Below are 22,112 nucleotides of genomic sequence, written 5' to 3' on the forward strand. Positions count from 1 at the left end.
CCTGGATGGTAGGAAGAATTGTCCGAATGGTTTCCATTTTGAACGATGGAACCCTGAGAAATTTGTTTAGGATCTTGAGATCCAAAATTGGCCTGAATGTTCCCTCTTTTTTGGGAACTATGAACAGATTGGAGTAAAACCCCATCCCTTGTTCTCCTAATGGAACAGGATGAATCACTCCCATTTTTAACAGGTCTTCTACACAATGTAAGAATGCCTGTCTTTTTATTTGGTCTGAAGACAATTGAGACCTGTGGAACCTTCCCCTTGGGGGTAGTTCCTTGAATTCCAGGAGATAACCTTGAGAAACTATTTCTAGTGCCCAAGGATCCTGAACATCTCTTGCCCAAGCCTGAGCGAAGAGAGAGAGTCTGCCCCCCACCAGATCCGGTCCCGGATCGGGGGCCAGTATCTCATGCTGTCTTAGTAGCGGTAGCAGGCTTCTTGGCCTGCTTACCTTTGTTCCAGCCTTGCATCGGTCTCCAGGCTGGCTTGGTTTGAGAAGAATTACCCTCTTGCTTAGAGGATGTAGAATTTGAGGCTGGTCCGTTTCTGCGAAAGGGACGAAAATTTGTTTTATTTTTAGCCTTAAAAGACCTATCCTGAGGAAGGGCGTGGCCCTTTCCCCCAGTGATGTCTGAAATAATCTCTTTCAAGTCAGGGCCAAACAGCGTTTTCCCCTTGAAAGGGATGTTAAGCAATTTGTTCTTGGAGGACACATCCGCTGACCAAGACTTTAGCCAAAGCGCTCTGCGCGCCACAATAGCAAAACCTGAATTTTTCGCCGCTAATCTAGCTAATTGCAAAGTGGCGTCTAAGGTAAAAGAGTTAGCCAATTTAAGTGCTTGAACTCTGTCCATAACCTCCTCATAAGAAGATGCTTTATTGAGCGACTTTTCTAGTTCTTCGAACCAGAAACACGCTGCTGTAGTGACAGGAACAATGCATGAAATTGGTTGTAGAAGGTAACCTTGCTGAACAAACATCTTTTTAAGCAAACCCTCTAATTTTTTATCCATAGGATCTTTGAAAGCACAACTATCTTCTATAGGGATAGTGGTGCGTTTGTTTAGAGTAGAAACCGCCCCCTCGACCTTGGGGACTGTCTGCCATAAGTCCTTCCTGGGGTCGACCATAGGAAATAATTTCTTAAATATAGGGGGAGGGACAAAAGGTATGCCGGGCCTTTCCCATTCTTTATTTACCATGTCCGCCACCCGCTTGGGTATAGGAAAAGCTTCGGGGGGCACCGGGACCTCTAGGAACTTGTCCATCTTACATAATTTCTCTGGAATGACCAAATTGTCACAATCATCCAGAGTAGATAACACCTCCTTAAGCAGAGCGTGGAGATGTTCCAATTTAAATTTGAATGTAATAACGTCAGGTTCAGCTTGTTGAGAAATTTTTCCTGAATCTGAAATTTCTCCCTCAGACAAAACCTCCCTGGCCCCTTCAGACTGGTGTAAGGGCATGTCAGAACCATTATCATCAGCGTCCTCATGCTCTTCAGTATCTAAAACAGAGCAGTCGCGCTTTCGCTGATAAGTGGGCATTTTGGCTAAAATGTTTTTAATAGAATTATCCATTACAGCCGTTAATTGTTGCATAGTAAGGAGGATTGGCGCACTAGATGAACTAGGGACCTCCTGAGTGGGCAAGACTGGTGTAGACATAGAAGGAGATGATGCAGTACCATGCTTACTCCCCTCACTTAAGGAATCATTTTGGGCAACATTATTATCAGTGGCATCATTGTTCCTACTTTGTTTGTCACATTCATCACATATATTTAAATGGAGAGGAACCTTGGCTTCCGAACATACAGAACATCGTCTATCTGATGGTTCAGACATGTTAATAGGCATAAACTTGATAACAAAGCACAAAAAACGTTTTAAAATAAAACCGTTACTGTCACTTTAAATTTTAAACTGAACACACTTTATTACTGAATATGTGCAAAAGTATGAAGGAATTGTTCAAAATTCACCAAAATTTCACCACAGTGTCTTAAAGCCTTAAAAGTATTGCACACCAAATTTGAAAGCTTTAACTCTTAAAATAACGGAACCGGAGCCGTTTTTACATTTAACCCCTATACAGTCCCTGGTATCTGCTTTGCTGAGACCCAACCAAGCCCAGAGGGGAATACGATACCAAATGACGCCTTCAATAAGCTTTTTCAGTGGATCTGAGCTCCTCACACATGCATCTGCATGCCTTGCTTCTCAAAAACAACTGCGCATTAGTGGCGCGAAAATGAGGCTCTGCCTATGACTAGAAAAGGCCCCCAGTGAAAAAGGTGTCCAATACAGTGCCTGCCGTTTTTTTAACAGAATTCCCAAGATTAAAATAACTCTTCAAAGTTATAAACCATTAAATATGCTTATAAAGTAATCGTTTTAGCCCAGAAAAATGTCTACCAGTCTTTAAAGCCCTTGTGAAGCCCTTTATTCTTATATTTAAAACTAAGAAAATGGCTTACCGGATCCCATAGGGAAAATGACAGCTTCCAGCATTACCAAGTCTTGTTAGAAATGTGTCATACCTCAAGCAGCAAATGTCTGCTCACTGTTTCCCCCAACTGAAGTTAATTCATCTCAACAGTCCTGTGTGGAAACAGCCATCGATTTTAGTAACGGTTGCTAAAATCATTTTCCTCTTACAAACAGAAATCTTCATCTCTTTTCTGTTTCAGAGTAAATAGTACATACCAGCACTATTTTAAAATAACAAACTCTTGATTGAAGAATAAAAACTACATTTAAACACCAAAAAACTCTTAGCCATCTCCGTGGAGATGTTGCCTGTGCAACGGCAAAGAGAATGACTGGGGAAGGCGGAGCCTAGGAGGGATCATGTGACCAGCTTTGCTGGGCTCTTTGCCATTTCCTGTTGGGGAAGAGAATATCCCACAAGTAAGGATGACGCCGTGGACCGGACACACCTATGTTGGAGAAATAAAAATAAATCCTAAGCTAGCTACAATGTAACTATTAGTTATATGGTAGATAGCTTAGGGTTTATTTTACAGGTAAGTATTTAGTTTTAAATAGGAATAATGTAGTTAATGATAGTAATTTTATTTAGATTTATTTAAATTATATTTAAGTTAGGAGGTGTTAGGGTTAGACTTAGGGGTTAATAAATTTAATATAGTGGCAGCGATGTTGGGGGCGGCAGATTAGGGGGTTAATAAGTGTAGGTAGGTTGCGGCGACGTTGGGGGCGGCAGATTAGGGGTTAATAAGTATAATGTAGGTGGCGGCGATGTCTGGAGCGGCAGATTAGGGGTTAATAAATATAATGCAGGTGTCGGTGATGTCGGGGGCGGCAGATTAGGGGTTAATAAGTGTAAGACTAGGGGTGTTTAGACTCAGGGTTCATGTTAGGGTGTTAGGTGTAAACATAAAATGTGTTTCCCCATAGGAATCAATGGGGCTGCATTACTGAGTTTTATGCTGCTTTTTTGCAGGTGTTAGACTTTTTCTCAGCCGGCTCTCCCCATTGAGGTCTATGGGGAAATTGTGCACGAGCACGTACGACCACCTCACCGCTGACTTAAAGGGACACTGAACCCAAATTTTTTATTTCGTGATTCAGATAGAGCATGCAATTTAAGCAACTTTCTAATTTACTCCTATTATCAAATTTTCTTCTTTCTCTTGCTTTCTTTATTTGAAAAAGAAGGCATCTAAGTGTATAATATCTTATTTCATTGTAACACATGTTTCATAGTATATCTTATTGATTTACAAATATCCTTAATTATACATTTTTTTTAAATACAATTTCTTTTATAACTAAGTTTTCTTTTAAACCATTACATGCATTTTTTTAAGTTATTTCTATTTTCCAAAAAATTATCATTATAGATATCTTTTTCTATTTGTATATACACATTATTAGTGAACAATTGACTCCACACCCACACCTGACACTTTTCCTCCATTGTCCATTGGATGATTTGAAAGTGCTGGATAACCAATGAAACACATTGTGGCAGCTTAAAAAAGCGCCTTTTTACCTGATGAAACGACGGTGTTGTTAGGTCAAGAAACGCGTTGCAGCAACATTAAACTTGTCTTTTAAACATTTATACACAGAGGAGTCTTTTAACCTGATTTTCCTGATCGAATTTGCTTTATCTACACAGAGAACTTTACAAACCATTTCATCTAAGTTGGTTTTCCTGCACAATATCTTCAGCCTGTTGTTTGATACTCGGATTCAAACTTCCCTGTGGTCTCACCTGTAACCTGAGAACCGGTTTCCACCCTGATACAGGATCAGTATCCAGTTAGCTGACTACTGCAAGTGTAAGCCTGCCTGTTTGCACTATCCAGTGCCTTCAAAAATTGTGAGTTTTACTATTTACTTTCCTTATTATACATCACATATGGATTTCACTATGAGGCGCCCACTTTCTTTCTAACCTAGGCCTTTAGAGATGTCTAATATTTGGTTGTGATTAGTGAAAACAATTGCTGTTGGTTAGAGTTAGGGGCATATATGTTAACTAATGTGATATGTTTCCCAAACATGAGGCCCAAAATACCCAGGTATCTCCCCTCCTTATCTTTGTCAATATGAAGTAGTTGGAAGGAGAGAGATTTATGTATGAGAATACTCACTCCATAAACCATTTTTCAGGTTATTGTTGTAGTAGTGAAGAGGATAGTGGGTGGATAAGTATTTTGGTACTTTATGGGCCTTAAAATGGGTCTTTTGCAAAAAAAAATATCTGTCCACCTCGTCTGCAAAGATCTTGGAAAGCCAATGTACGTTTACTGGGGCAATTAAAACCCTTCACATTCTGTGTGAATATATATATATATATTGGGACTTGACTTGTGTCATGTAGATATCTCGTGTTTCATCAAACTAGCTATGTATGTATGTGAGAACAGGTCTATAAGAATATGGTTAGAAAGCAGAGTGATCCCTAGGCAACAAAATATAACAGAACACATTGAAAAACAAATATGAACAACAAACACATTCAATATTGAAACTGAAAATGGAGGAGAAACCTCCCTTTCGGACACATCAATAATATCTCAATGCAGGGCTACTTAACCCTTTAAGGGCACAGCTTTCAGTTTGCTCAATTGTTTTATGACGGAAAAATTCCGTCATATGTCCTTAAGAGAGAAAAATAACTCAGTGTATACAAACATTATACTATATCACAAGCTAAGGCCTGTGGGGAAGACAATATCCTTTGGTTACAGCATTAAAGGCTACATGAAAAAGATCAAAGTGGTTTCACCATCCCTCAGATATAGAAGAGTACAGTTGTGCAACCCATTTATGAAGTCTTTTTGGTGGAACTTTCTGCCATTCCAACCATTGGAGCCTCTCAGATTTGGAGCCTCTTAGTAGGGGTAAATAAGGGGCCATTCGGAAGAGTGGGAGGAGTAATCCCCAGCTCTGTGCAAATGTGGTCAAAGGAGTTACAGATGAGTCGTCTGCCCTACCATAATATTTGAAGTTTGAAGGGATGTCCCCAGTTGTATGGTATATTTTGCTGGCGCAGTATAGCGGTTAGAGGGCGTAGCTCTCCATTTTGTAAAGTCCTCTGTGAAAGATCCTCAAAAAGTAGTAGGGTTTCAGTTCTGAACCTAACCGGGTGTTTGACGGACCTTGTTCATCACCTCCTGATTGGGAAACTTGTGATTCTCACAATTACATCTCTGGGTTGTTGTCCCTCTGGGGGTTTAGCTCTCAGAGCCCTGTGAACTCTAACCAGAGCAATAGTTGTGGCTTAATCTTCATCTTATTTGAATGTGGTTCCAACAACTACTATTTTCTAGATCGTTTAATTTGTTTTCCATCTACAGTAAAATTTTGTCTTGATAAAGTAATTGAAAGCAAAAGTTGTTCAAAGCGGAATTGTGGAGATCAGAGTACCCTTCCAGCTTCTCCACTCTCTGGCCAACTTATATGTCCGGAAATAAATAAATTTATCAGGTAAGCATAAATTTTGTTTTCTTTACTAAGATATGGTGAGTCCACAACGTCATCAATTACTAGTGGGAACCAATACCCAAGCTAGTAGACACAGATGACTAGGGAGGGAGAACAAGACAGGCAGACCTAAACAGAAGGCACCACCTCTTGAAGAACCCTTCTCCCAAAAGAAGCCTCAGACGAGGCAAAATAATCAAATTTGAAAATTTGGTAAAAATATGCAAAGTATGGAAACAGCCCTCGTGGAATGAACTGTAAATATCTCAAGAGGCTGCTGACCAGCAGTCTCATAAGCAAAACGATTATACTTAACCATAGAGAGAGAAATAGCAGAAGCTTTCCAGAGAAACAAACAAGGCAAAGGACTGAGAAAATCCTTAGTTGCCTGAAAGAATTTCAGAGCACGCACAACATCCAAGTTGTGCAACAAACGTTACTTATGAGAAGAAGGATTAGGACAAAGAGAAGGAACAACAATTTCCTGATTAAATTTTCTCTCTGAAACCACTTTAGAAAGAAAACCCAACTCCGTACGAGGAACCGCCTTATCAGCATGAAAGATAAGAAAAGGCGAATCACACTGCAAAGCCGAGAGTTCCAAAACTCTCTGAGCAGAAGAGATAGCAAAAAGAAATAAAAACTTCCAAGATAAAAACGTAATACCTATGGAATGCAATGGTTCAAACGAAGCCTGCTGCAAAACTTAAAGAACAAGGTTAAGGCTCTGAGGAGGAGCAAAAGGTTTAAACACAGGCCGGATTCTGACCAGGGCCTGACAAAACGATAAAAACTTGACAATACCTTCTCCAGATCTCCCTGGAGAAAAGACAAAATCCTAGGAATCCTAACCCTACTCCAAGAGTAGCCCTTGGATTCACACCAATAAAGGTATTCACTCCATACATTATGGTTAATCTTCTAGAAAACAGGCTTACAAGCCTGAATCATGGTCTCAATGACCAACTCAGAAAACCACGCATAGACAGAACTAAGCGTTCAATCTCTGTGCAGTCTGCTTCAGGGAAACAAGATTTGGATGGAGGAATGGACCCTGAGCTAAAAGGTCCTTCCTCAGAGGCAACCTCCAAGGTGGAAGAGATGACATCTTTACTAGGTCTGCATACCAGATCCTGCGAGGCCATGCAGGAGCTATAAGAATTACCAATGCTCTCTCCTGAATAATACAAAGAATGTTTCGTGGAAGGAGAGCAAATGGAGAAAACAGATATGCGGGACTGAAATCCCAAGGAACCGCCAGATAATCTATCAGGGTGACCTGCGGATCTCTAAACCCAGAACCGTACTTTAGAAGCTTGGCAATCTGCCAAGATACCATTAGATCCAACTCCAGCACCCCCCCCATTGAGGGTTAACCTGGAGAACACCTCCAGATGGAGAATCCACTCCCCAGGGTGAAATGTCTGTCTGCTCAGGAAGTCCGCTTCCCAGTTTTCCACACCTGGAATGAGGATGGCAGATAGACAGCAATTGTGAGCTTCCACCCACTGAACAATCCGAGCCACCTCCTTCATGGCTATGAACTCTGAGTTCCTCCCTGGAGGTTAAGGTAAGACACTGAGGAGATATTGTCTGATAAACCAAACTATGGAAAACTGAGGCCAAGCTATCAGAGCATTAAAAATCACTCAACTTCAAGATGTTTATAGAGAGAGCAGACTCCTCCCGAGTCCATAGACTCTGCACTTTAAGGAGTCCCAGACTGCTCCTCAGACCAGCAGGCTGGCATCCGTGGACACAATTACACAGGAAGGTCTCCGGAGGCATGTGCCCTGAGACAGATGTTCCAGAGAAGCCACCACAAGAGAGAATCTCTTGTAGACTGATACAGAATTATCTCCGAGACAGATTCAAATGGACTCTGTTCCATTGTCTGAGTATATATAACTGCAGAACCCTCAGACGGAATTGAGCAAAGGGAAAGAATCTTTGATTTTCTGACATCTGTCAGAAATATTTTCCTATATAGGGAAACTATTATGGTCCCTTAAAAAAAAACTACCCCTGTAGCTGAAACAAGGGAACTCTTTCCCAGATTCACCTTCTGTTCGATAAACGTAGAAAAACAACAAGATCTCTGTATGAGAGTTTGCTTGCTGAAAGGATGTTGCCTGAACCCAAATGTCATCTAGGAATTCCAAGAAACTTAAACACTGCCAAGAAGGTCCCCAGAACCTTTAAGAAAAATCTGGGAGCCGTGGTAAGGCCGAAGGGAAAAGCCACAAACTGAACGTGTCTGTCCAGAAAGGCAAAACTCTGGAACTTGAAGATACGTGTCCTTCAGGTCTAGGGTATTCAGGAATTGACCCTCTTGGAACAAAGGAAGAATGGAACAAATAGTTCCCATCTTGAAGGACGGTACCCTGAGAAAACTTGTAGAGACATTTAAGTCTAGAATAGGAGGAAAAGTTTCCTCTTTTGGGGAATCCCGAACCGGTCTGAATAGAATCCTAGACCATGTTCCCTTACAGGAACAGGTACTATCAATCCCAGAGAGAAAAGTCTAAACAGCTTGCGAGCACACATTCAAACTGAAAGTAGCTGCAGCCGGATTCAAACTGCAAACTTTACGCTTGCTAGGCAGCTAAGCTAACCATCAGGCTACTACAGCTTGCTACAAACACAATTTAAAAATGCCTCTCTAATCTGGACTGCAGATAAACTGAGAGGAGAAACCTGTCTCTGGGAAAAAAAGTTTTGCATTAAATTCAGAAACCCTGAGATACTATGTCCACAGCCGATCTGGGACATCACGTATCCTTGCTTGAAGAAAAGAGAGAAATTCAGCCCCCCACTTGGTCTGATCCCGGATCGGGGCAAATCCATCATGCAGAGTTAGCCTCAGCTGCGGTTTTCTACTATGACATCCTTTAGGTCTATTCTTCTTGTATAACTGCAGAACTCTTATGGTAGAAAAGACACTTTTCCACCCTTAATATCAGAAATATGTCTACCAGACCAGGACCAAACAAGGTCTTACCCTTGCAAGGAAGCGCCAGAAGCTTGGACTTAGAAAAAAAATCTACTGACCAAGAATTTTGCCACGACCCCCTGGGGCTAGCACAGCTAAGCCAGATACCTTGGCTCCTAGCAAAACAACTTGTATGGTAGCATCAGAAATAAAAGAATTGGCTCGCTTAAGAGCCTTAATTCTAACCTGATCTCCTAAAGGAGTCTCTACCAAAATTGAATCAGACAAGGCGTTGCACCCAAAAGATGACACACTTGACAAAGTGACAATACAAAAGATCAAATAAGCCTCCAGCTTAGTCTGTTGATCCTTAAAAGAGCAGTTATCCTCTATGGGGGCCGTAGTACTCTTAGGCAGAGTAGAAATAGCCCCTTCTACTCTAGGCACCGTGCACCATGAATCTTTAATGGAGTCAGCGACAGGAAACATTTTAAAGACAGGAGACGGGGAAAAGATATCCATGGCTTCTCCTATTCCTGCGAAAAAATGCAGTCTGGAACAGGGAACACTTTCACAGAGGAAGAAACATCGAAGTAACTATTAAGCTTACTAGATTTCTTAGGGTTGACGACAGACATATCGGAGTCGTCTAAAGTAGCCAAAACCTCCTGTAACAATACACGGAGGTGTTCAATCTTAAATATGAATGATACAACTTCAGCATCAGATAAAGGAATTATACTGTCTGAATCTGAGATTTTACCCTCAGAGACTGCCGACATATCCTCATCAGACCTATGAGGAAGGGCAACCTGTGTAGCAACAGGTGGAACAGAAAACTTACCATTTGAATCTCAAATTTTCCTCTTGTGATTTCCCATAAGTATAGGAAAAGCAGATTATGTCACAGATACCGCAGAGGATACCTGGGCAGCAAATTCTGAAGGCAAATAACTCCTCCAGGAGATAAGAGGAACCGCAGGTCACTGCATGTGACGCCATTGAGGCTTGGGACGTATAAGGAGAAAGATGTGGCATTGCCTGAACAGCTAAGGGTTTTTTTGGTTAAGCACACCACAAAAAAAGGACTGTTTTATCTTAGCACACATATTATGGGAGTGCTACCGAAGTGACCAAAACAATTACAAGACAACAATTTTTTTGCAGCATAAATATAAGTCAATATTATTGCAAGATGTTAATCCCAATCTTATTTGAACTATGTAAGTATATTTAGTAGATAGAAGTATATTTGTTTTTGCAGCTCAAATATAAGCCAATATTATTGTGAGATGTTGATCCCAATCTTATTAGAAGCTATGTAAGTATATTTGACTGACAGAAGCATATACAAATATGCCATGAAAAAGTGGACTTAAGTGGTTGGATGTGCACCGATACTTTTTGTTGTCTTGTAATTGTTTTGGTCACTTCGGTAGCACTCCCACAATATGTGTGCTAAGATAAAACAGTCCTTTTTTGTGGTGTGCTTAACCAAAAAACCCCTTTGTTGTATCTTTGAATAGGGAGCTGACCAAATCCCTCCCCTTTGTTTAATACACACCACCCAGCCCAGGTGTGTTCCAGATAAATTGTGATATACTTAATAAGCTAGAAAGCTTCACACTGTGTAGACATGACTTGCTGCAGTGTGGAAACTGGTTAGTTAGGACCAGTCTAATATGGGGACACCTTGTAAGTGGTGACTGGCTTAGCAGAATATGATCATATTGTGTGACTAAGATCCCTATTTTATTTAAATTTAAACAGGCAATTTTTTGCAGCATAAATATAAGTCAATATTATTGTGAGATGTTTATCCCAATCTTATTTGAACTATGTAAGTATATTTAGCAGACAGAAGTTTTTATTTAAATTTAAAGGCTTTTTAAACAAGCAAAATTTTTTTGCAGCATAAATATAAGTCAATATTATTGCGAGATGTTAATCCCAATCTTATTTGAACTATGTAAGTATATTTAGTAGATAGAAGTATATTTGTTTTTGCAGCTCAAATATAAGCCAATATTATTGTGAGATGTTGATCCCAATCTTATTAGAAGCTATGTAAGTATATTTGACTGACAGAAGCATATACAAATATGCCATGAAAAAGTGGACTTAAGTGGTTGGATGTGCACCAATACTTTTTGTTGTCTTGTAATTGCCTGAACAGCATCAACCTGAGAGACATTGGGTTCCACTACAACAATATATCTCTACCTGAGAAAGATGCCAGCTAAGCAAGCAGCACATAATTGCATAAGAGAACAATAAGTGCCTCAATACATAACAAACACAAATAACAAAACACAGAATCTACCGTGTGCTTAGTTCAAAATAAAATGAGAAAAATAAAATCCCTTTATTTTAAAAATGTAATATGTTATGTACTGTTACTTTAAGTCAGAACACTGAAAAGGGCTTCTCATTCTACACCTCAGAGACTGAAGTGTTAAAACTTGATCATAAGAGATCGTATTTGAAACTGATTAGAGAAATGCACTCATCTTAAGTTTCAGCCCAATTAATATCTCTACAAAAATTGTTTAACCATTTACTTAAATTTCTCCATGAAAGCCAAAGCAACACGGCAGAGCTCTCCTGCCGATCATGTGCTATTATACAGAAACAGGTCACATGACTCGCCAACAAGAAACTGTGCCGCAACACAAGCGTGCGCTTTTAAGAAAACACTGCAAATATAGCAGCGTCCTTCCCGCCACACTATTTGCAATGGCGGAGACCGTTAGCCCATAACACACAGGAACTTCTCTTAGAGGGCATGGTCCCAAACTGCTAACCTCAGCAGAGCAGTACCATAAAAACATTGTCCAGCCCATCGCAACGAAAATGAGAACAACATTTTTTTATCAACAACAGAGAACTAACAGAATCTCCATAACGTACAGGCCACTGTTATAACTTGTGAGAGATTAGTCTGACACCATAAACACGATTGTTCTTGGGTTACAACAAATAGCTTGCTTAACTTAACCCAGAATAAGGAAAAGGGATATACTTTAATTGCTAATAAAAGTATTAACCCCAGTCTCTATGTCACATGCCAATTGTGCCTGCCCACTGCCAAAAATTAATTCTGTACTCAGGATTCTAGACCCGTAAATTAATGCAGAGAGTTTGGGTAGTAATTCCAGCTTAACCCCTGTGCAGGTGCCTTTTGTCTTCTGGGGCTAGGAGGCTGGCACTGTATTAACCCCTACAGTGCCAGCCTCCTAGCCCCAGAAGACAAAAGGCACCTGCACATCTAGCTGTCCAGCAGGACAGCTCACTCGGTGTGAAAGGAAGCCACTCCTTACAGAGACCTTACAGAGACCTGTGGAAAAAAAGAAAGAACAGAGTAAAACAACTCTGGCTTTCTATATTAGGGCAGCAAAAATGTTAGGAACTTATAAGGTGGGCCTTGCTGAGTTTTCCTAACTGCTTTAAAGCCACCACTACCCTACTGAAGGGATTAATGTGGACTACGGCTAGACTCAAAAAACTTGCTTGTAGCGAAAGAAATCCAATTTTCTTCAGACACCAAAACTTCACCTCATCCATTGATAGAGGCAAAGAGAATGACTGGGGTTTATGGGAAGGGGAGTGATATTTAACAGCTTTGCTGTGGTGCTCTTTGCCTCCTCCTGCTGTCCAGGAGTGATATTCCCACTAGTAATTGATGATGTTGTGGACTCACCATATCTTAGGAAAGAAACAAACATAGCCGCTAATAAAGCTTTGCTGTGTCTCTTCCAATGCGGTATAAAAACTGTGCCTGTTTGACTTAGCGCATATTAGGTTGTGTGAAGTGCCATTAGATAGTGTGTAGTACCCCTGGATAATAATCAGCAGCATTTACCTTGTCAGGACCGATCATTTGCCTCTCCTGAAACCGTGAAGGGATTAAGGTCGAGTCGCACTTCCATGCGGCCTGCTTATGTGACGCATCACAAAATCGGATTAGTCCAGTGGGCTCAGAGCCGTAAATGCGGCGATGAGGTCTTTGCTGCTTGAGGCCAAGTGTCCTCTAATTCCCTAACGATGACCTGTGAGTCAGTCTATAGGTTATTTGCCCATTAGGGAGTCCGGAGCTCACTTACAGTGCAGCTATCTCGTGTGAGCGCTGGCTCCGCCTCATAGCATAATTTTTTTTAAACATTTACAGCATTAATTTCAGGGCTTTAAATATAATATTATACAATAACACATATAATATATATTATCTTATAATATAGTATTACAGTTCTAATGTAAATTTTGAGAGTGGCCTGGAACTCATGTATGTCCCATTGACTTACATTAGTTCATTTTACACTGACTTTTTTTTTATTACAACTATTTCTTCAGGAACAGAACCCCGGAGTAAACTGAGGGCTACATATATATGTTTAAATATTTAATAGTTTTGTCTCCATGACAATTGTCTTTTGTCAGAGTACCGTGATTCTCTTTTTAGAATTCAGATTGCTTTCAATTAAATAGAACAGAGACTGCAGTTACAAGCTTTTTATTGCGTTTTACAATTTTGCAGAGTTGAATTAATCATAATGAAATGTTTCTGATAAAAAATGCAATGAACTTTTACAAATAATAGGAGTGGTATAATACTGATCATCACTTGGGTTTGGAGGCCAGCACACAAACATTATGCAGACATAACTCAACACTGGTGTCCAGGGAAGTCACTCCCATGATTTCTAGAAACCTAAAAGGAAGTGAAAGATTATAATTACTAATATAACAATTCTGTTTCTTAAAATATTTATTAAAACAAAGACAAAGTACAAAATAAAAGGACAATGACAAATAATTAAAAGTGCAAAAGAAAGTGCAGTAATGTGTTAGAGCATTAATCCCTGTACCTCACTGGGGGTGACTTTTTCAATAGCTCTATTTTAGCAAGCCTGCAGGAGGGATAGTCTAATAGCACTTTGATACCCAGACAATCCCTTCATGACCAGCCCCATACAGTGTATGTTGTAGCCGTTAGTGTTAATTATAGCACTATTATGCCCAGACAATCCCTTAATGACCAGCGACATACAGGGTAAGTCATGGTCATTAAGGGGTTAATTCTAGCACTATTTTCTGTATATAACTCTAGGTCCAATTATCTGAAATTTGATACATGGGACATGAAACACCTCACCTGTCCTCAGGGAATTCTCTAAAAGAGTCTGTCCCTAGAAAGTAATAGATGTTACTGGCAAGGGAAACATTACTGTGGAGAGTGAGGTTAGAGGGGGCACACTGTAGAAATTAAATGATGCAGCCAATGCAAATCAGAAACCCTGTTTTCTGTGTACATAATCTTACAATCACTCCTGTTTTCAGTATGCAACATAAAACAGGGAGTTATACGCGGTAAAATGTTCAGAGAATATAAAAAGAGCAGGAGCTACTCCCATGAAACGCCCCTGTTTAGCCCAGTTGTACAAAAGCATTATGAATTTCACAGAATTTGTTTACAACTGTAGTATAGTTTTATAATGATTTCTACTGAGCGCAAGTTTTATTCCCTGTCCAATTCTAAAAAAAATCATTTTCCATAAAATATGATTTTTGCAGAATAATTTTGTTGGGATTTTTATGAGAGTTAACTATACACATTTTGATAGTCCTTTTATTTCCATATTTATTGTTGCTATAGTATTTTTAAATTATGATTTTGTTTTGAGCCCTATTGTAATGTATACATCTCCTTCATATACGTAAATGCAGGGAACACACCATTGTGAGACACACTGTTCTCAAGATAAAAACTGCCCTTAGAAAGTTCCACAAGGGGCTTCATAGTACTGGAAAAATGTCTAAGACAATCTCACAAGACCAGAGAGAGATTTAGATATTTAGGCCCTATGTGTTTAATCCCTACAAAAGGGTTAAACAAATAGGTAAAGTCAGCTCCAGAGCAGCAACACACTACTAGGACCTAAATCAACAGATCTGATGAGCCAATAGCAAGAGGCATATGTGTGTATGCACAAATCACTAGCTCTCAGTAATGCACTACTGCTTCTGGGTCACCTAGGTATGCTTTTCAACAAAGAATACCAAGTAAATAATCAAAGGGAAAGTTTAATTTTGACCTTCATGACCCTTTAAGTAGCATTTGGCCTAGCATTAAATAATTATTACTTTAAATTTACAATAAGTTAAACAGATTCCTCCATTACTAATTTATTTGTTTTCCAAATGCTAATAGCTGAAAATGATTTATAAATCTGGACAGACATTCAACACAAAACTTTTATAATTGACTGAAAGAACCAAGTAAAGGGATTTCACAGGCTTTTCAAAATCATAATCATTCTTATCTTTGAGATATATTTTATACAAAGCTTGTATCTCATTCATCAGACTTGAGCAATCCAAAAAGCTTGAAAAACTGTTTATTAAAGTTGTTCATATCTTTACTTAAAGGGACAGTCTACAATAGAATTGTTATTGTTTTAAAAGATAGCTAACGCCTTTACTATCCATTCCCGAGTTGTGCATAACCAACACAGTTATATTAATATACTTTTTACCTCTGTGATTACCTTGTATCTAAGCATCTTCTGACAACCCCCTGATCACATGACTTTTAATTTATTATCTAATGACTTGCATTTAGTACTGTGTTATGCTAAATCTTAAATAACTCCTCGTGTGTGAGCACAGTGTTATCTATTTGGCCCACATGAACTAGCAGTCTCCTGTTGTGAAAAGCTAATATAAATGCATGTGATAAGAGGCTGTCTATAGTGGCTTAGAAACAGGCAGAAATGTAGAGGTTTAAATGTTATAAAGTATACTTATATTGGTTGTGCAAAGCCGGGGAATGGTTAGTAAAGGCATTACCTCTCTTTTTAAACAATAGCAATTTTAGTGTAGACTGTCCCTTTAAATCGTGTCCTTGTTATATCCAAATGTCCATGCCTGTGATGGATATGTGGCTTTTTGATATTCAAATTCAAATGTGTTTTCAAGAGATAAAATGTGTTAGGATTTAGAAAATTATAAAATCAAGAGAACATATTTTTATGTATTTATTTTGATGAATTTGAACTCAGTGATGGTTTCATGGAAAATATAAGTCAATTAAAGATGTTACAAACTTGAAATAAAAAAAAATGGTTTTCTAATAGACTGGAATGGCCTAAATCTGACAGCTACCATTTTGCATTAAAATGTACTATTGCCACCACTAAACTTCTGGTTTCATTTGTTTTGTCTAAAGAGTATTTTTTTATCATATGTGTCTATTTATTTTGGTTATTATACAACCATCTACAACATCATCAATGCCATCAGACATGACTTGACATATTACATTATTGCTGATATTATCTCATTCCCAACTGTTCACATAACACAAACTACAATTATTCATATCAGTATCATTAATATGCCCATGATAATGTTACAAAATTATCTTAAATTGAACTAAAAAAAAAAAAACTGTGGCGCTAACACACACACACATATATATATATATCTATACACACACATACACATATATATATATATATATATATTTATATATATATATTTCAGAGCACTCCCACTAAAAGGATCAACACATGCCAGGGTGCTAAGAGAAAATTACAGAGCTTATAGACGAAGCACTCACTGGTCTTATCAAGTGTTACGAACTCTTATTCCTTAGTGACGTTTTGGGGCGTTCACCCCTTCATCAGACCCTGATGGAATTGGAAATATGTTTAAATTTGCATGCCCTATCTGAATTATGAATGTTTAATATTGGCTTTACTTTCCCTTTAAAGGGACAGGAAACCCCAACATTTTCTTACATGACTTGGACAGAACATACCATTTCAACATTTGAACATCTAGTTAGCCAATCACAAGAGATAAATGTGTGCAAGCACCAATCAGCAGCTAATTCCCACTAGTGTAGGATATGTGGGTACTCTTTTTCAACAAGGGATACCAAGAGAATGAAGCACATTTGAAAATAGAAGTGAATTTAAAAGTGTTAAAATAGCATGCTCTATCTGAATCATGCAAGTTTAATTTTGACTTTCCTATGCCTCTAAGTACAAAAGTAAGTTTTGTGGCATTGCTGCGGAAACATGCATTAGGGTCCAGAAAATGTGCTGAATGAAGCTGTTAATTTGTGATATATAGTTGTAGTGTCGTCTTGCAAGTAGGCATGTCCACCCTGATAAGATTAAGACAAACTCACTACACAATATTTAGGCCTCCACTTTATGTGCTTTAATTAATCATAACAATGCAATTATTAGTATATTTAGTGAATATTTTTGCCTAAATAAGAAGTGGACCTAAAGCAGGGGTGGTAAACTGTTTTTGAAGTGTGTGCACAAACTGTGATAATCTTCTAAAAAAATGATCTTGCACATAGTTCAGGAAGGTTGTGGCCCAGATGCGTGCCAACTTCATTTATATGCCATAAGTTTGCTTTTATCTATACTCGTATTGTAAAATCTAAAATCATGCAATTATCTTGTGGTTGCAGGAATACTGTACTAATATGTATTATTCATGCGAAACTGCAGTATTTAAACTTGTACATTTTTCACCTGACAAATGTATGCATTTAATCATGGTGAAAGTCCACAAATAATTACATGTAGGATATACTTCATGTCCATCAGGAGGCGGCAAAACCTCACATTTCCAGAGCTTTACTCAACCCCATTTTCCAGTATTCCTCTGTTATACATATAGCCAAACAGAGTAGGAAAGCTAGAAAACAGGAAAGGACTATAGAGGGAAAAATAAAGTGCAAAACAGGACCTGACAGCAACTTAAAGGGACATTATACTGCTGAGTACAACTACAGTAGCAGGGTTACTACTCACCAAGCTATTGTGTTCCCTCCTGTGCCTGCAGTACTATTTAAAGCTCAGTTACCAGTTGATAAAGCTCTGCATCTTTATACTGGGCGCCACCATCGTGGCAAACACATATTGATGTATTCTACAACACAAGCACTGCGCTTTCACAGAGTTACTATATAAAAAAAAAACTCAGAAATAAGAGAGAGAGACCCTTTTATTGAACGTATGCATAGTCAAGATTAGATCTTCAGCTCTAGACCTGGAAGTTTCCCGATCTTCTAGCCTTTTCTTTTTTGTGTCGGAGATTTCAATTAAGATGGTTGCTTCGAAATTCAGAGGCCTGTGGACAAGTGTGTGCATCTTCCCTTTTTCACATGCCCACGTCAGGGATGGCACTCTAAACATTTTTCATAATGCAGTGGGCCCAGCTGCTTGCTGCATCTAGTGGAAATATTGGGCTGAGTGGCAGATTAACTGTTTGTAGAAACGGTTAATGTGTTGCAGATACATAATAATTTATACTTGAATAGCTTGTGTATCTAAAGGTTTGGGCCTTAGTCTTAGGGATAGCTTAGGCTATGGTGGCAGCAGTATTCTTTTTCAAAGCATTGCAGTTCAGGGATCCAGGTAGATCATCCTGGCGCACCCGTCAGAAATAAGGGCGCAAGATACTTTGCAGAGGCTCCAAACCATCATAGAGAAACGCCAGAATCCTAGGAAATCAAACATTTCCAACGCAAAATACTAGTTGCACACAAAACCAGATACGTCTTACAGACTTTAGGCTAACTGAATCTGGCTAGAGGCTTTCTCTCTTGAATTAAAGGGCCATGAAACCTAAAAAAAATATTTTATGATTCAGATAGAGCATAAAAATGTAAACAACTTTCCAATTTACTTTTATTATCTAATTTGCTTCATTCTTGTGGTATCCTTTGTTGAATAGAGAGCAATGCAAATAAGTGAGCCAATAACATGAGGCATATATGTGCAGCCACCAATCAGCAGCCCCTGAGCCTATCTAGGTATGCTTTTCAAAGAAGTATACCAAGAGAACGAAGCAAATTAGATAATATTAGTAATTTGGAAAGTTTTTTTGTTTTTTAAATTGTATGTTCTATCTGAATCATGAGACAAAAACTTTGGGTTTCATGTCCCTTAAAGGTCTCAATAACCTTGTCAGACCAGCGTCCATTGGACAAAATCATAAGTTCAACAATCAAGTTGTTAAAGCTAAGGTCCAAAGATCTTGATAGACAAAATGACCCCGAGAAAAAAGATCTCTCCTCACAGGCAGACACAACTAGTAACAAATTTTTGCAAAGTCAAGCCAGAGCCATCAGAATTACTGATGTCCATTCATGTAGGATACTGACTCTGGACAATTGCACAAAAAGAGTAAAGAACTCACTGAGTATCTCAGGATCTGGCACAATAACAACAGGGAAGTATTGCCATTTCTGGTAAACAAATTTATGATGAAGAGACCAATCCCCCCCCCCCAGATAAAGCTGCAAACAACTTAAAAAGTGCACCTCCAGATTGTTGAGTCAAATAACTTGAATGGCTGAGATCATACTTTGGTGAGTGTCTGCCCATCTGATGGTGCAAGTTACCTCCCTTATCTCCAAGGAACTGTGTGTCACTTCTTGATGAATGACATAAGCCACTGCTGGAACCAAATGCAAGGTTCCTACCTGAAACTGGGCCATACGTAAAGAGCATTTTTGGGGTGATTACCAATATGTGTTGGTACTTTTGGTTATAAAGAGGTTTGCGGAAAACCTCAATATTTCAGCTCAGGATGGTCCTAGCTCCTTGAAACCAAAACTGATCTCTAGAACGCATTACAATGTACATGTACATATATAAACATTTTGCACATTCTTGTTCCTTAGAACTTAAAGGGACAGTCTACACCAGAATTTTTATTGTTTTAAAAGATAGATACCCATTCCCCAGTTTTGCATAACCAACAGTTATATTAATATACATTTAACCTCTGTGATTATCTTGTATCTAAGCCTCTGCAAACTGCCTCTTTTTTCAGTTCTTTTGACAGACTTGCAGTCTAGCCAATCAGTGCCTGCTCCCAGATAGCTTCACGTGCACGAGCACAGTGTTATCTACATGAAATACGTGAACTAACACCCTCTAGTGGTGAAAACCTGTTAAAATGCAAGCTGAAAAGAGGTGGGTTTCAAGGTCTAAGAAATTAGCATATGAACCTCCTAGGTTAAGCTTTCAACTAAGAATGCCAACAGAACAAAGCAAAATTGGTGATAAAAGTAAATTGGAAAATTGTTTAAAATGACATGCTCTATCTGAATCATGAAAGTTTATTTTGGCCTAGACTGTCCCTTTAAGTCTTAATGTAATGACGAAGATCACTGAAAGTTCCACTTTTAGGGTGAATTTATAATGGAAAAAGTGCTTTGACAGCTAAAGAAAGAAGGCTACTGAGTGAGAAAATCTCACAGATCTTAATCAAACACATAGGATGAAATTGTGGTGTGTCAATCATAACATAATTACTGTAAAATACTGTTCATTTATATTATTTGTTACGCTTCTATTACATCTATTCATAACTTTCAGCAATCTTCATCATTACGTTAGGACTTAAAGTTCTAAGTCTAAGTAACAAGAAAGTGCAAAATGTTTATATATGTACATGTACCTTGTAATGTATTCTAGAGCAGCCGTCACCAACCAGTGGTCGGTGGCCCACAGGTGGTCCACGAGAAGATGTTGGTGGTCCCTGACACCATCATGCAGGAATTAATCTTCTCTGATGGTGTCACCCTCGTTGCACCTTAACTCCCTACAGTGCCTGGCTGGACATCAGTGAAAACCGACGGAGGAGGAGTTAAATTACAATCTCCCTACGCACATTGCATAGTATTGTGCAACTTGCGTGGCTAGATTGTATATTTAACTCCTCCTGCCTGGCGTACTGCTCAGAGAGGTTGATATAGTCTTGGCTTGAAATAGTGGAAGTATAGTATATATAAAAAAGAAAATCTTTATAAAAAAAAAAAAATTCGCACTTATATTTCATTTATTTTCTTCACCTGTCTCTTTGTAATAGTTTTCTTAATTCCTTCAGATGGACTTACATCACTGTTTGTCTTCCTCCCCTCCATTTTCTTTTTTTTTATTATTAAATATTAATTATTTTTCATTCTAATAATTTTCCAGCACACAAAGCCATTTCACCTGAATTCCATTAATTGCCATCCAGCAGATCGGCCATATCCCACCAGTATTATAGTAATTGCCAGTAACATCAGTCAGGGTTAGCTCACATCCATATTGAGAGCTTTCTGATGTAAACTTAATTTATGACTCCAATGTCTGTCCATGATCATAAGTAGTTTTGAACAATTCCTAACTGGGGAGGTAACTTGGAAGTCGTGTGGTCATTTTAAAACAAGATTTATGCTTACCTGATAAATTTATTTATCTTGTGGTGTATCCAGTCCACGGATTCATCCATTACTTGTGGGATATTCTCCTTCCCAACAGGAAGCTGCAAGAGGACACCCACAGCAGAGCTGTCTATATAGCTCCTCCCCTAACTGCCACTCCCAGTCATTCGACCGAAGACAAGCAAGAGAAAGGAGAAACTATAGGGTACAGTGGTGACTGTAGTTTAAAAATAAAAAACACCTGCCTTAAAATGACAGGGCGGGCCGTGGACTGGATACACCACAAGAGAAATAAATTTATCAGGTAAGCATAAATTTTGTTTTCTCTTGTAAGGTGTATCCAGTCCACGGATTCATCCATTACTTGTGGGATACCAATACCAAAGCTATAGGACACAGATGAAGGGAGGGACAAGGCAGGCGCTTAAACGGAAGGCACCACTGCCTGTAAGACCTTTCTCCCAAAAATAGCCTCCGAAGAAGCAAAAGTATCAAATTTGTAGAATTTAGAAAAAGTATGAAGCGAAGACCAAGTCGCCGCCTTACAAATCTGTTCAACAGAAGCCTCATTCTTAAAATCCCATGTGGAAGCTACCGCTCTAGTGGAATGAGCTGTAATTCTTTCAGGAGGCTGCTGGCCAGCAGTCTCATAAGCTAAGCGGATTATACTTCTTAGCCAAAAAGAAAGAGAAGTTGCCGAAGCCTTTTGGCCTCTCCTCTGTCCAGAGTAGACCACAAACAAAGCAGATGTTTGACGAAATTCCTTCGTAGCTTGTAAATAAAATTTTAAAGCACGAACCACATCAAGATTGTGTAATAGACGTTCCTTCTTTGATAGTGAAGGAACAACAATTTCCTGATTGATATTTTTATTAGATACCACCTTAGGAAGAAAACCAGGTTTGGTACGTAACACTACCTTATCTGCATGGAAAATAAGATAAGGGGAATCACATTGTAAAGC

The 22,112-nt window shown here is 38.8% G+C and overlaps 1 protein-coding gene across 4 annotated transcripts in view; it reads right to left on the reverse strand.

Annotated features, from left to right (window-relative positions):
- Positions 1 to 13,398: 13,398 nt before the first annotated feature.
- LOC128645539 (putative methyltransferase DDB_G0268948) overlaps positions 13,399 to 22,112 on the reverse strand; it is a 52,285-nt gene continuing 43,571 nt past the window's right edge. For all 4 annotated transcript variants that reach the window (XM_053698583.1, XM_053698586.1, XM_053698587.1 and 1 more), the window contains exon 8: positions 13,399 to 13,612. In XM_053698583.1, coding sequence (XP_053554558.1) covers positions 13,522 to 13,612 — 91 coding nt within the window. In that variant the 3' untranslated portion in view covers positions 13,399 to 13,521. The remainder of the gene's footprint in view (positions 13,613 to 22,112) is intronic.

This window comes from Bombina bombina, chromosome 1 (assembly GCF_027579735.1).
Source record: "Bombina bombina isolate aBomBom1 chromosome 1, aBomBom1.pri, whole genome shotgun sequence".
In the NCBI taxonomy this organism is placed as follows: domain Eukaryota; kingdom Metazoa; phylum Chordata; class Amphibia; order Anura; family Bombinatoridae; genus Bombina; species Bombina bombina.